This window comes from Bacillus rossius, chromosome 3, assembly GCF_032445375.1.
Source record: "Bacillus rossius redtenbacheri isolate Brsri chromosome 3, Brsri_v3, whole genome shotgun sequence".
Lineage (NCBI taxonomy): Eukaryota > Metazoa > Arthropoda > Insecta > Phasmatodea > Bacillidae > Bacillus > Bacillus rossius.
The window spans coordinates 36615577-36631276 of record NC_086332.1 but is presented as its reverse complement, the minus strand read 5'-3'; the positions used below and the strand labels follow the sequence as shown (position 1 = coordinate 36631276).

At 39.3% G+C, this 15700-nt stretch overlaps 1 protein-coding gene across 1 annotated transcript in view; it reads right to left on the bottom strand.

Moving 5' to 3' along the window:
- Positions 1-15700, bottom strand: part of LOC134531268 (beta-1 adrenergic receptor-like) — a 212765-nt gene that overhangs the window by 20838 nt on the left and 176227 nt on the right. Inside the window, exon 3 of the mRNA XM_063366960.1 lies at positions 9888-9917. Coding sequence (XP_063223030.1) covers positions 9888-9912 — 25 coding nt within the window. The 5' untranslated portion in view covers positions 9913-9917. The remainder of the gene's footprint in view (positions 1-9887; positions 9918-15700) is intronic.

Genomic DNA, 15700 nt, shown 5'->3' with positions numbered 1-15700 from the left:
GCTTTAATAGCGGGGGGGGGGAGGGGGCATGCTTCTTAACCCCCCCCCCCCATATACAAATCCTGGCTACGCTACTGTGATTGTCCCGTGCACGGCGAGAAGAATCCTCGGAGAAGACACCGCGCCAGAAGCACCAGCGAGCTCGGGCGCAGATCTGCAGGGTTCGCAAGGGAGGCCCTCGTGGGGTTGTCCGACACGCCATCTGGATGCGGTGCTTTTATGTTCTACACTGCCCATAGTTTGGCCTACACGCATTCAATAGGCAGAAAAAATTAAAAATATACAGAAAGTTCTCCGTTAAGACATAGTTTTGACATCAAGGCCGTTTCACAGTCACAATTTTGCAAGTGCAGGCAGCCCCCGTCAGTGAGGGCATTCTTAATTCCAAGGGGAAAGGGAGACACCCCCTCCCTCAGTTCTACGCACATGCCTGCACATCCCGCCTCACCGACACACTCTCCCCTGACCAGGCGGGTCTGTAGCCCTCTGCTCAGCTGCGGATCTCCGCGGAAGCTCGTACACAGCTCTCTCTACCACGCACGACATGTTCGGTAGCATAACTTAAGCATCTAGCTAATGTAAGTTATTAACCTATACAGCTATGTGGCGAGTTACCCATGCAAATATGGTACAATTACAATCCGGTCGACTTCTTTCTAATAAACGTAGGATATTTATACCATGGATTCATGACTTACTTCCCAAACTATTGTATCGGAAAGTGCTAAGGAATGTTTTCAAAACATTTTTGACCGTAGAGTTACACTCTCACTGCACTAGGGGTTATAATTACAATTTAGGGAGACTGTTATTAAAAATATGTGGTATATTATTATTTTTTTTTTAATTTTCTTGTCGGTACCACGATGACAAATACCCATATTATACAGTCCCTGTTCGTTTAGAAGCTTGCAATTATGTCCTACATTCACGTACCATTCAGTTTTAAAGAAGACTCTCGCCTTTCACCTTGCAGGGTACAAGAAAGATTTATTTTCCTTCGTTGATTATCCTTATTTTATTTATGATAATTCCGTAAAAACTTCGATAAAAATCGTTTAAAGCTTTCAAAATTCGTAAGTAACAATATTGCCAGATAACATCGTTATAATCAGAACAGCTCACGTGTATTATTATTGTTGTATTTTGGGAGAAGCTGCCCTGTGCCCTCCCGGTCCTGCAAGGCTCCCCGCGGCCAGGGAACACATAGTTACGACACTTGCCGCGGCGAGGCGCTGGCGACGAGACTACAGAGCGCCCGCAGCACGCCCTACCGCCGGCGGTCGGAACTGCGAAGATTTAAAAGCACATATATGATTTTTATTTGTATTTAACTTTTTTTTTTTCATCCTGTGAAAATTTCTGCGTGCGCATTGTAAATTTCACTCTCGAAATGTTTTTTTCATAAACCGCTAAAGAAGTATAACTTCAATGAAAGAGTTCTCGAATCTTGATAACTTCCGAGAATCGATTTTATAAACGATGATTCCAATTAGTACTTAATATCTCACCCACCCTCCAGAAAGCTGGCCCGAGAGTGCTCGGGTCGAGAACCCTCTGGTGGGCGGCGCAAACAAGCTGCGTGATTGGACGGTTTCCCTCCGGCGATCGCATCGCGTTACGATAACCTCCCCCCCCCCCTTCCTTTCCCAGCCCTCCCGCGCTGCTCGGATATGAACCCCGGGGTTTCAGATACACGATCCGGGATCACAGGCTTCCGCTCGTGATCTGCTCCATGGGAGGAGCCCGCGGGGTCGCTTCCGGTTCCGACCACAGTGCGGAGAGGTGGGGGGGGGGGGGACCCCGGCGGGCTGTGCGCGTCTGAAGCGAAACTTCGCAGGCAGAGCGATAGGGAACTCGTGGGCTACACAAATATGTGTAACAAATGTAACTATGTTCCTTAAACGATTCATGCATTGGGGAGAATTTTGATTTAATACAATTTCTTGGACGTGCGCCATTTAAGTTTTGCGCTGTTTGCCATGGGAACATTTCAAGAACGCAAATTAAGAAATAAAAATCGAAAACATAAACCCGCAGAGAACAAGCCTGTGCAAACACATTCAAACTTTGAATATCAGACGGCACAATAATTCCGTTGAAGAAATTTAGTCATGAAAATAATAATAATAACAGCACAGACGAACACAATGGGCTAACAACGACGAGACAGACTGACTTACTGCGCGTAGGCCGGTTTCGTAAATTACAAACATTACTTCGTAATAACATATTGTGTTTCATGTTCATTGCACCTGTACTGTTAATCGTGTGCACCACAACCATACTTGTACAATGTTGATGAACTGAAAGTAAAAACTAAAACACACGAGCAGCCTTCATAGTGTCTGAAAAACTCACACGTACCATGGAAGCAGTTACGATATATTTTTTGAAGTGAAACTATTTTGGGTGCGATTGGAGTGAAATTCCCTGGCCGAATTTCAATGCAAAGTTTTCGTGAAACATTGTGGTTTCAGACGCCCAAGAGATATAAATAGAGCACTTACGAGTCGATGTTTGAATTGCCAAAGACGTTTCACGGACTTTTTTTTTTAAGAAACCTATGTAAACTTAATACTAATTTAGAAAATTCATAGCACTGTACTTATTCCATATTACAATAAATTGCATTTTTTTCATAAGTACATATTTTATTAACAAATAAGATCTCGGAGGTAGGTTGTATGCATCTCCACCCTTGAAGTACGTGTGTTACTGTAAAGCGAGACCTTGCGGTGTAGGCAACCCACGGCGCGGCGCTGTTGCGAGGGTGATAACCAACAGGCGCTGGGCTGCATAAGCACGCCTTGGGTATTCGTAACACGTCCCTGACGCATGCCCGTCTGAATACTTGCGAGGATTGGCGAGGGAAAAAAATAGGAACCCAAAGATTCTCTTGGGAGAAAAAATCCTTTGTGTTGCGTGGCTTTGTGTAATCAGACGTATGCCTATGGGATACGTAACATTCATATGTATGAGGCTGAAGCGAAGTAAAAATCTATTTCTTCCTACACAAGTCTACCCACAACGTCAACGTGCTAAAAATAAATAAAATTATCTAAACTACAAGCTGAACCTTACCGATTAGGCAAATTCGTAAATCCACATTTTTATAAACATATGAACGACATCAAATTCGCAATATACGTAGATTTTCCTAACTATTTTTTGAAGTTATATCTCTTTAGGCGCGGTATGGAAAAATTATGAAAGTGAATTATTACGATGCGCCCGCACCATGCAAAGAAATTTTTTCAGGAATATGACGGACCCACGTGTGTGTGAACATAACCCATAAAAATTAGGGAACATACCAAAAGTATTGGTGTGCCAAATGAAACTTTATGTTATTGAAACTACCCTGCATTATTTTTGGTAAACTAAAATAGTCATAGTATAGTAAAGAGTTATTTCAAGTCTTATAAAACCTAAGGATTCTGTTATTACAACAGTTGCAATATATATTCTCACTACAATCTTCTGTCAGGCACCGTAGCGCAGAGTTTTACTTAAAGAAATATTGAATTAATTATTTTTGTTAAGAAAATATTTATCATGATTTCCTAGAATTAATAAAACATAACGCTTCATACTAGTACAAACATACTTTAATACCTAATAATTTATAGTCATCTAACGTGTCCGGAAGCTACGTATATATTTGATTAATTTAAACACGGTTGACAGAATTTTAATAACTTTTCATGTCAAAAATCAGGTAAAAACCAGGGTTTAGGATTTGTTCAAATCTTTTTCGTTTCTATCGAAGACGTTTCATTTTACAGTTTTAGCTTTCGCTATGCAAATCGAATGATTCTATAGTTGACGTAGCTGCTCCGGTAGCTAATTCTAGTGACGGGTGCGGAACTATATTTTTTTCTTCTTCATATTATGTTCGGTTTTGAGAAAAAAATTGTAACAATTGATTTTTTTTAATAAGTAACGCGAGCGTGCGTCATGTGTGTGAGTCCGCAGGTACATTTCTCGCCATCAAAACTCGTGGTTTTTACGGGAAGTCTCGCGCAGCACGTAGCATTTGTCGCGCACTGCCCAACACAGAGTCAGGTTGCCGACCCGTCCACTGCTTCCAGCCAGCAGCCGGTGCGGCGTTGCGCCGTTGTCGGCCAACCAGCGCCGCAGAACGAAGTAAACAGATAGCCTTCACTCTAAATACGAGCCTAGTCAGGAGGGTGGGTGTGTGTGTGTGTGTGTGTGTGTGTGTGTGTGTGTGTGTGTGTGTGTTAGCGAGGCGGGACGCTCGCTGGTGCTTCTAGCGCGGTGTCGCCTCTGGCCAGTCTTCTCGTCGTGCGCAGGGCAACTACGAGATTTGAGCGGTTACCGTAACATTGTATGGCGGAGAAATGACGGTAAAGGTGCGAGTGCTTTCAACAATCTGTTACCCGATGTTTGATGCCTTAAAATTATCCTGAAAACACGCGTTCAAACCACTTTCACTCTCATAGAAATGCAGTTTAAAAACGAAATAAGGAAACAGGACTACTCATCAGCCCTCAATGTATCTCTTCCGGCTTTCGTAAACATAATCCACTATCGCGCGGTTATTTTCTGAAACTCTGCACACGGTGTGTGCGTGTGTCCTTAAAACTGCTTCAGGATCTGATGGAACTGTGTATCCGAGGTGGTTACGGAACAGACAGTACCGGCAGGACGTGGTCATGACAGGGGAGAAGGGGTGAAGTCGGGTGGTTGTAAAGGGCAGCAGTCGAAGAGTGTTGGAGGGACAGGCGAAGCGAGGTCTTGCCAGAGGATAGTGTGGCTCGATAGTTTTGGGGTGAAAATGCACGCAAACGTGTGCTAGTAAGCAGTGAATGATGATAATGCTAAAACCTTGTCACTCTTCGTCGACTAGTGCGAGCCTGGCCGTCGGTCGAAGATGGTCTCGTGGCCGCTCAAGCGTGACATCAAGTTCCTGTAACACCACGTGACACTCCCTGTAGACATGTGATGCCCACCATACGTGTTTTCAGTTTTTTTCGTAAGTGCTAACATTACGATTTTTTTTTTTTTTTTTTTTTTACGTTTCCCCGTGTGAATGTAGTTCCAAGCCTTTCAATAACAAGGGTCTGGTGTACAAATGAACTTTTATTTTCGCGCCCGATCCACAGGAAGGAACTAAAATATCCATCACTGTTGTGTATGTAACAATTTCTCAATGTAAAGGCTCAATTGTATGCTGGATGTAACTACTTTCCTGAATCGAACAATTTTGAAAATAAATGAAATCTAGACCTCGTGTGTTAACTCGTCAGCCTTGCGTTATGGTAAAGTATCAACAACAGGATCGAACCAAAAGTCCTCGCCTCAGCGTTCAGGATCCGGGCCCAGTGAATCCCAGGACAAGCAGAGCAGCCTGTTGCCAAGTAGAATGACTTCACGAACACGTGTTACAATATCCTTCCCGTAACCAACAGCTGAAGTTAACGAGTTGTTTGTTAATTTATTTTCCACAACGCAACCTAAATCAAGTTACATCCTTTTTTTTCTCCCCGGGACGGTGAAGTGATTCTGGTCATTTTGGAACCATTTGAAAATAATCAAAAGAAATTTGTTATTACCTTCAGATGATTGAGTATTTTTTTTAGTGTTAGGCATGCTGTCAACAAACCAGGTGGGCGCGCGCTCTCGCAAACACAGCCCATGTTTCAACAACTTCATCGCCCGACCCGGCTGCTTCCATAGCCTGAGATCGCTTGTGCTTCAGTCGCAAAAATCTGTGGAACTAGCGTAAATGAACGTGCACAATCCCGTTTTTTATATACATTTAGTGCCTGATGCCTTAATGTTCATATCATGATATTTATGTAAAATTTTATGGTTTTACGTGATTGCCTATTTCTAAACGCATGGAAAAATTACATTTAACAACTGACGAGTACACCACAAATAAACCTTTTAAACATCTGTTTTCGTAGACCAGATTCCCCGAGGAAAGGGGGTGATATCCGATACATTTCTTCTAATGAAAATAAATGGTCATTCCATTTAGGTCTTATCTTTATGTTCACATCGTTGAGCGTGCATCTCATAGACCGGGAGCAATCGACCTTATAATTTCTCCAAGCACATAAATTGACCTAAATCCAGAACAGACGGGCTCGAAACTCTGCAACTATCATTATTATGACACCCGGCCGAACTTAAATCAATCAGAGTACCGAGGCAGTGTGCCCCAAATCACAAGTTCGTATTTTTTGTTTCCAAGTGTAATCATGTAGCACGACCTATTAAACACGCAACTTCCTGGCGTAACATCAACAAGTCTGTGGAGACTCAGCGCAGACCAGAACGATAGCTATTCATAGTCACGTCGGCTCGTCCTGGAAAGGAGAAGTTTCTGTCGAGGAAGTTCCTCGCCGTGACACGGAAGCCGCGACTGCTCGAGAAGACGTCTCCCAAGTGGCCTCCTCTGCGCGCCTTGCCACTCGGCGGGCCTGCACCGGACAGGTCAGCAATGCAAAATAAGAATTAAATATTTGCACATGAACCCTCAGTAAACAAGCCTAAATCAAGCCGATGGCAATCGAATAAACCCAACGATGAACCTAAACAGGTATTGTGGGGAAAACGACGACAGCACAGAAGAACACATTCGAACTTATATTTCCCTAATCTCTGCGCCCGATAGCTCGGTGTCGCCATAGCAGTGCGAGTGGAAAAAAAAAAAAAAACATTAGGCCAGACAGCAATGCGTTTATAACACTGTGTTTCTGATCGTAAAGCTCTGATGACGTCGTCGCCTAGACTTGCCCAACAACATGAAAAAGAAGTTTGAGCGAGTCTTTCAGTACACCCATTGATGTGTAACATCGAACCTCGGCAACGAGCGAATTCATTTGTTTTAACGCTGCTAATATACTTATAATACGGTATACACCATAAAAAATTGCCGAGCGTGATAAATATGCGAAAATTGTGTTTTCAACTACGCGAATCTCGCGTAGTTTCCGCACCCACCGCGAGAATTCGCTGCCGGAGCAACTACGTCGACTATCGAATCATTCCGTTTGTAGAACGAGGGGTTAAACTATACAATGAAACGGCTCCAATAAAAACGAAAAAAGACTTGAAAAAAAAATACAAAACTCAGGCTTTTAGTCCGATTTTCGACAAGGAATTTTATTGAAAAACTTCCCATCTTGTTAAAATTCACTAAAATATAAAGTATCCCTTTGTCTCTATGAGCTTTGGTTCGCGCTATCCGTCACAGATGACGGAACCGTGCTTAAATATTTCCGTCCGGGGACGCACCACAACGCCGAAATACCACAACGCCGAACGTACAATAACGCCGAAAACCATAACGCCGAAAACCATAACGCCGAATGCCAAATTGACTACAACGCCGACAGCTAGAAAACTGCTGTGTACCACAACGCCGAAATACATTAACGCCGAAAAAATGTCATTGCAGGACTGCTACAAAGGTTAGGTTAGGTAAGGTAAGGTAAGGTTAGGTTAGGTTAGTCTAGGTTAGGCTAGCCTAGGTTAGGTTAGGTTGTGGTATTTCGGCGTTAAGATACATTTAAGAAACATACACATTCATTCAGTTGTTTTTCATTTTGCTCCTGTGGCCCCCCCTCCCTGCAGCAACATTTTTCGGCGTTACTGTATTTTGGCGTTGTGGTACACAGCAGTTTTCTAGCTGTTGGCGTTGCGGTCAATTTGGTATTCGGCGTTATGGTATTCGGCGTTATTGTCCGTTCGGCGTTGTGGTATTTCGGCGTTGTGGTAACGACCCTTTCCGTCCCATGTGTCTTCCGATCCATTCACGAAATTATGTCCTCGTACCAAATTCCGTGTACCGAGAGCTGAGATGTTCACACATCAAGAAGAAGGCAACGGAATAGAGCAACAACATTTGTTTTGTTTCAGGCGCCGGATAGAGACATGTCTCTTGTCGAGGAAGCTCACGTGACGACTTGCGAAGGGGGTGGAGGAAAGAGGGAGGGGGGTGGTAGACGACGCCTCACAATAGTTCAACATGCTGCAGAGCACGCTCCCAATCACGCAGCACAGTAGAACACGGACATAAACCTGGGACGTGCTCCGGATCAAGGCCAAAGTCTTCTCCCACATTGTTTCACTCACGAAATTTATTTTGGGACAAGCTGTTGACTTCGAAAGAATGACAGCTGATACATCAGCAGTGTCTTTTTTTTTTCCATGTCTTGGATTAGGTTATTCACAAATACGATCATTCAAATTGACATATGATTAAGTAATTCGATTGTTTAGTAAATGAATCCTGTTAAAAGTGATAACAGAAAAAGTACCATTAACTGATTTTAGCTACGATACCAGCTTTAGGATTGAATTTGAGAACTGTCGGTTCAAATAAATCGTAAAGCATGAGGATGGAAACTTTGACTCGAAATACTCAAATTTGGCATTAACCTTAACAGCCAAGTCCAAAATAAAAAAAATATAATAAAAAAGGTTACAGTAAAAATGTGTGGAATATGAATTAATTATGAAATAGCAAATAATTGAAAAGTATAAATATTTAACTTGGTGGGTTATTTAAATGTTTAAGTTGTTATTAACGTCACCTCCTTAGTTGGAAGGTTACTGATTCTTAAAAAAAAATCCAGGAAGCAGTGAGGACTTAAACCCAGATCCAAGGGTAGAAGTCAGGTATATTCAATATAAACAAGAAAAGTACATTAGCGTTTTATTCTTGTATGCGAAGAGGATTTTTATAAAAATTCATCAAATTCCAAAGAGCTCCATGCATTGTCTTGCAGTATCCTGAGCTCATAGTTTGAAAATACGGCTCATATGTTTCAATAGGTCCTACAGTATATGTACCTGTAAAGCATTCTGAATGTAACTCCATATTTGGCATAATGTCTACCTACTGTTCATCTACTTTACAAAATAATACAAGAAAGCTTTCTGTGGTTGTGATTAGATTTATTTAAACGAAAAGAATACAGTCCGCAGAAAAAAAAAGATACTCAGATTTTTTTCTATAGTTATAGTATACAAGATCTTGTTTTTTGATTTGGAAATGCTGTGACCCGCGAAGACTACACTGAGTGCATCGCTCTGTCTCGACCGTCTGAAAGGCACAGACTGAAGCGAGACTCGTCTGCGATCTCGTCTGTGTCTTTTCAAAAGCAATCAATTATGGTTTCTGGAGGAATAAATTCCGTGCTCTCACTTAACTGACTTTCATTGATAATGGTTCTCTGACTGCTCAGAGTTACATTGAGGCTGTGATCCCATTTGCTCCATTTATTGGTGAACAATTCATTTTGATGCAGGATAATGCACGCCCGCATACCATAACTGTCACCGGAATTTGGAGCACGTGGACTGGCATGCACGATATCCTGACATGAATACAATAAAGCATTTGTGGGATAATTGAAGGAGGCATCGTCATTCTCCTCCTAGTGACTTATATCAGCTTCAAATTGCTCTTCGCGAAGAATGGGATGCTGTGTCGGATAAGTACGATTAACCCAGACAGGGTTAGGACCCTTCGCCGTGCCAGAGGACGTAATACCCGTTATTAGGAGTCCATCCCTTATCAGAAAACATGACGAAACTGAAGAAAAATCAGTTTTAAAAGGTGTTAATTTCTTATTTTTATACTTTATAGTTTATTTTACAGTAATATTAATAAAAATAATTTGTTTATGGTAGACTTTGTTAAAATAACATAAAACTAAATTAATTATAAACACAAATTTAGAAAAAAAATTATAATTTTATTTATTAGAATTATGGGAAAACAAATCAGAGTCGCCGATTTCTTTTTTGCTGCTGGGTGTATATAGTTAGGATTAATCAACACTAGATACATAAACATACTCGAAGGCACGAGAAAGATTAATTATTAACTGACTCAAACTCACTCAATTTGTAGCTCGTACCCAGCATTACACCTGAAACAAAAAAAAAATATATTTAGTTACAAATTCACAGGAATAATCAGCAAAAAAAGCAAATTTATTACTTAAAAATGTTCTTAACAAACCCACTATCATTACGCATTGAAATATTATATAGCAGCAGACTTTTCTCATCACTTGATTCCTGCTCAAACCTCTATAAAATTTAGATTGTTTTATAATTTTTTTACATTGCACAGTTATGCACAGAGACGTCAATCGTAATATTGATTTTTTTTTCATTTTATTGTTATTACCTATCACTTATAGGTTTTTCATGTGAAATTATCATGATTGCGCTTTAGCATTTTATTTTTTGTCTAAAATTTTCCATATATATATATATATATATATAGACACACACACACACACACATACTTCAGATTATATGATAGCAAAAAAATATCACAAAAGTGTTTATAATTGTGATTACTTGGTGTGACCTTTTGCAGCTGGAAAATAATGTTTAGAAACGTTTCGTGACCCAACAACAAATGCAAGCGCTAACGTGATAGATGTACCTTAAACAACAGTAACAACAGTAACGACTGGACAATACAATACCCAGCATGAGATGTGAGATCGCGGACGGTACCTACAGTATTATTTTTTCGGGGGCTTCGAACCACAGTGCTCATATATTTGAGCCATACCAGGGTTGGCATCGAACCCGCGACCCTCGCCTCATGAGCGCGGCGCATCCATACAGTATGCTCGCAAGAATGACCCCTGTGTGAGTTCAGAATTTTTTGGACAAGCTCCATTGTTGGTTACACGGTATGTCATAATAAACCTCATTAATAACGGATAAAAAAAAAATATGACTGCAAACACACAGGAAAAAAAAAACTAGACAAAATCAGCCGACGTCAAAAGATAAAAACACAAACAACACAGGATATTCCGTGCAAGAAATTAGTCAGAAAAATATTACAGCAAACACAGATACAATGGGCCGACGACGACGAGACAGTTCACTCAAGAACAGTAAATAAAGACAAAAAACTACCTTGGACAAAACAGCGACAAACAAGACGAACCTAACGATGGTACTAAACAGACAATGAGGACAACACAGAAACGCACAGGCGAACCCAGAAACGCGATAAAACAAGTATTCTGGACAACACAACGACGACAGCACAGACGAACACAGTAGACAAAAACAGCTGCGACGTTTCGGCAACTGAGATCTGTTCCCACCCTCAGGCACAGCAGATGTAATGTCTATGTTTTTAACTGTCGACATCGACTGATTTGAGCTTTTTTTCCTGTGTGTTTGCAAATTCACCTTTTTTTGTCCTTTATTGAGGTTTCTTATGATATACAGTGTACCGGCAATGACGCATGTGCAAAAAAAAAACACTAAAACTATATTTCCCGCTGCAAGAACCATTAAAAGAAAATAACACTAGAAATTTTCACTATGCCAAAGCCGAACGCAAAGAGAAACTGGTTCAGTGGGCTCTGAACTACATACCTGGTTAAGTCCACCCCACAATATGCCCGTTTTCTGCTTTAACTTCTGTTATACCAATGGGTATAAAAATTTGCATAAAAGTTTGTCTAGCATAAGAGAAGAAAGAATTCTGAACACCATACATACGATACCTAGAATGTTGACAGAAAAAGAACCAACGCAGTTGCCAATCAAAACAAGCATATCGGGGAAGGATAAACATGATGCTGTCAATTTAACAAAGTAATGAAAAAAAAATTATAAAAAATTTAGCTGTATATGTTAAAAATTATGTAAACTGGTGAACGAATTTTTGATATTTCATCTTCCATATTTAATTTGTAATAAACGTAACAAAGTTGGTTAAGTATTTTAAAAACAAATACAAAGCAATTATGAAATTAACGAGATTGTTTTTTTTTTGTTGGTAGGTTAGTTTAAAAATCTAGTAATATAAATTTTAAAGGATACAGGGGTAATTAGGTTTGATTTAATGCAGTTTATTTGTGATATAATTATAATATTACATTAATAAGACAGTTCATGTAGCTAATTCACGGTATTGTGATTATTTCAATGTAATAGTAAAAAAATGCTACCGATTCACATATTTTATTTATGTTACTTGATTGCTAACTTATTTTATACTTACTTTGAGAAATTGTAACTAATCATTTTTGTAACCCAGTGAGACAGAGAAACCCGCATAGTTAACTTATATCTAAAGTGAAGGAAAACCATCTTGCATTTTTATTTAAGCTAGTAGGTGTGGGTTTCTATAAAGTGTTTGTTTATGCATTAATAATTTATGTTTCTTAATAAACGTTACAGTTTTAATTAGATAGTTAATTTTTTTGTTTAAATTATTGTTAACATGATTTTATTTTATTTTAAGTAAAAATAAATCTACCTAGTACGAAAAAAAAGTCTGATCTATGTATTTAATAATATTATAACAATAAGACAAAATTTATTAATACATATTTTCTTAAAGCACAATATGTATAATCTAGCAATCTGTTAAGTAAAACAAAAAGTTTTTTCAATGACGAGGTGTTGAACCACATCAAAAATTACCATTACGCTACCGAGAATTTCATACTTTGAGGAGGAGACTAAGTGTTATTAATACTCTAATGCATTTGTATTATGTATTATAAAACTTGCGATTACTTCTTTCTACGATTATTTTACTTTACCAAATATATTTATTCCAAGGTAGTTTTACTATCATAACGTTTCATTTCGCATACCATTACGTTTGTTACGTCCCCCAATGTTTACAAAAGGACAATATAAGATGTGTCCGCCATCTTGACTACTTCAGCTCGTGGGCACAGCAGAAAAACAAGAACACGTTCTCTTACGGTTTTGGCTAAGACTTCGGGTATGAAAACTTTTATACCCGGAGCCAGACACCTTGGAAGGTTGCTGGAACGTTACTTAACAGAAAATAGGTATAAAAACATCTGTGATAGAGAGTGGGGGTCGTGTGGGGCTGGCTTTACCGACACGGTGACGTAGGCATGTCGCGAACCACCGCCTGGATAGCGCACCTTTACGTCTTTATTAATAGCCGCGTAAACACGTTTAAGGGATGCGCTATGCCTGTGGCGAGGGAGGAGGGATTAACGGTTGCCTGATAACTTTCTTTGACGTGCTTCGTTACGGGCGACAGGCGGGTGCCCAGGGAGGAAGTAACAGCGAACGAAGGGTTGGACACGCGAGACGGCTCGTATCATTTCGGTAGGCACTGGACAGTTTTTTGTGTGTGTGATTTCCTATAAGTTGCAACTGATTATGCCGTAGGTGATTAAAGAAAAACATCTTTTGAAGTTTATACTTCTTTAGGCCCGTAATGAAAAAATGTTGAGAGTGAATTATTTTAAGATGCGCGTGCAACATACAAAGAAATTTTCACAGGATGAAAAAAATGTTACATACATATAAAAATTAAATTTGTGTTTTTACATCCGATATTTCAGTGATTGATATTAAATATTTGTACATATAATTAAAAACTTTTGTTTATTGTGAATATTAGTGATATAAATTGTGCTTATAAACCTTTACAAATGTATTTCAAAATGTTTTTATGTAAATAAGGTTTCGCTCCTGTGTATATAATTTATATGCACTATAATTATTTTTAATACATAAGATTAATTTACATTAATAAATTATAATAAACATTCAGCGTATTTATTGATTATCATTTTTTATAAAAAATTATCTCGATTATTCTTTAAATTAAATAATTAATTTTATACACTTTTATATTAATACTGATAACTAAGTATTTTTTATTATATTCAATTTATTCTTTACCAAACGTATTTATAATATCATTCCAGTGGTTTTATTATTTTATTTCTATTAATTATTTGCATGCAAAATTATAGTTTTTTTTATTACGCCAAGTAATTATAAATTCTTACGGGCTACATAAGTAGCCTACACACGACCTTTTTTTTTAACCAAGCACCAAGAAAATTTATAAGTATATAAATTATCATTGTTATTTACAAACAAAGCTAAATAGCAACGTAAAATCTAGAAAACACTGCTTACTAATAAACTGGAGAAAAAGTAGATTACTCAAACACAAAACAAAATATTTAATAACACGATAAGATTGATTACTTCTTGTTGTTCAGCTGCTATGAGCGATGGCATATAAAGCATTAGTGGATTCATAGCTAGGCATATAAGGTTTTCTCATATTGGTTCTGATGTTAAGAAAAGTGGAAAGTGTTTCAGTTTAATTTGAGAAAATAAAAAAAATTTTGAAATTTGTTTCCGAAAAGAAACTGAATTGGTATTCCTAGTATAGAATTGCAAAACGTTGTAGAGTTTTTTTAGAACGCTACTCAGTAAGAAAAAAGTTTTTAGTGCTGTATAAATATATTTAATATAATTTCTTGGACATCAACGTTGCAATTTTTTATTGTTTGTCAGGGAAAAAAAAATCAAGAATGCAAATTACGATATAAACAATTTAAAAGAGAACAAGCCTAAAATAGCTTATGTCAAACAGATAATCCCAACGAAGACATAATCTGATTTAGGTTTGTTCTCTGTGGGGTTGTTTTTATTTTTTTTTCTTAATTTGCGTTCTTGGATATATTTTTTCCATTACGAACAGTAAAAAAAAAAACTGCAATGGCGTATGTCCAAGAAATTGTATCAAATCAAAATTGCCTGTTTCGTGAACCATTTAAATAACGTGTGCGTGCGTGTGCGTGTTAAGTTGTGTAATCCTCCAAATAATGATGTGCAAGAGTGAGTCAGTATGACGATCAAACGTCCAAGTCGAAGCTGGTGCCGCGTGCAGGTCGCGTCACGTGGCTCGACAGCCTCTGGGCGGACAGCACCTGTGTTTGCCCACGAGAGGGCGTGCGCGAGGGAGACTCCTGCCTGTGCACGAGGCATCAGCATGCAGGCCAGGCTCCCCGCGGCCGCCTCCCTGCCGCCTCCCTGCCGCCGCCGCGGCGGGGAACCAGCTCCGCCCTCCCGAGACCGCCCGCCGGAGCAAGGAGGACAAACAGTCGTAACTCCTGCTCGGGATATTTAAGGGCGGTTCTTTTTTTTTATGCGTCCTTTCCCCCACCAACTGCAACTCGAGGCGCGAGTCGCCTCGCTCGCGCGAATGCTGTTCCGAACCGGACTTCGCAATCACAAGTAAACACCCCCCCCCCCCACCCCCCCCCCTTTCCCGAGTTGCCAGCCGTTCGAACCCAAACGAAACCGTTAGTGTGTTTTAAAGAGAGAGATGCATGGACGTGGCCCGTTTCGAAATCACAGATAAGACTTTTAAGCACACGAAATATATCATGAGTCGCGACGGACATTTTTTTTTTAAGTTATTATTCCGGCATGATCTTTTAATGAATTTTTTGTAAGACCTTTTCGTGTAGCAAATAGTTTGATCCATAATATATTTTAAAATCTCCAAATTAGGTTGTATCTACGAACGTTTTTTTAATAATTTTAGTAAATATTTTTAAGGCGCTTTTAAATGTCTAATTAATTTGTACATATTAAAAATATATTTTAACTGGAAGAATACTCTAGTTTGCCTATGTGCGCATGGTATTTAAGGCCATTTAGGTTGTTAGGTTGCTTATAAATACTACACAGTTCCTTGATTTCCAAAGACACTTTATCTTTCTCGCTTTGTGAGCAGTAGTTAAGGCCCCCGCCTTCCCGAGCACAAACACGGTGCGCAGAGCTTAAAGGAAAACCACGCGATGTCAAACCTACTCAACACATTCGAGTGGGGTCTGTTCACGAAATTTAAGCATACGCCGAGGGCCGA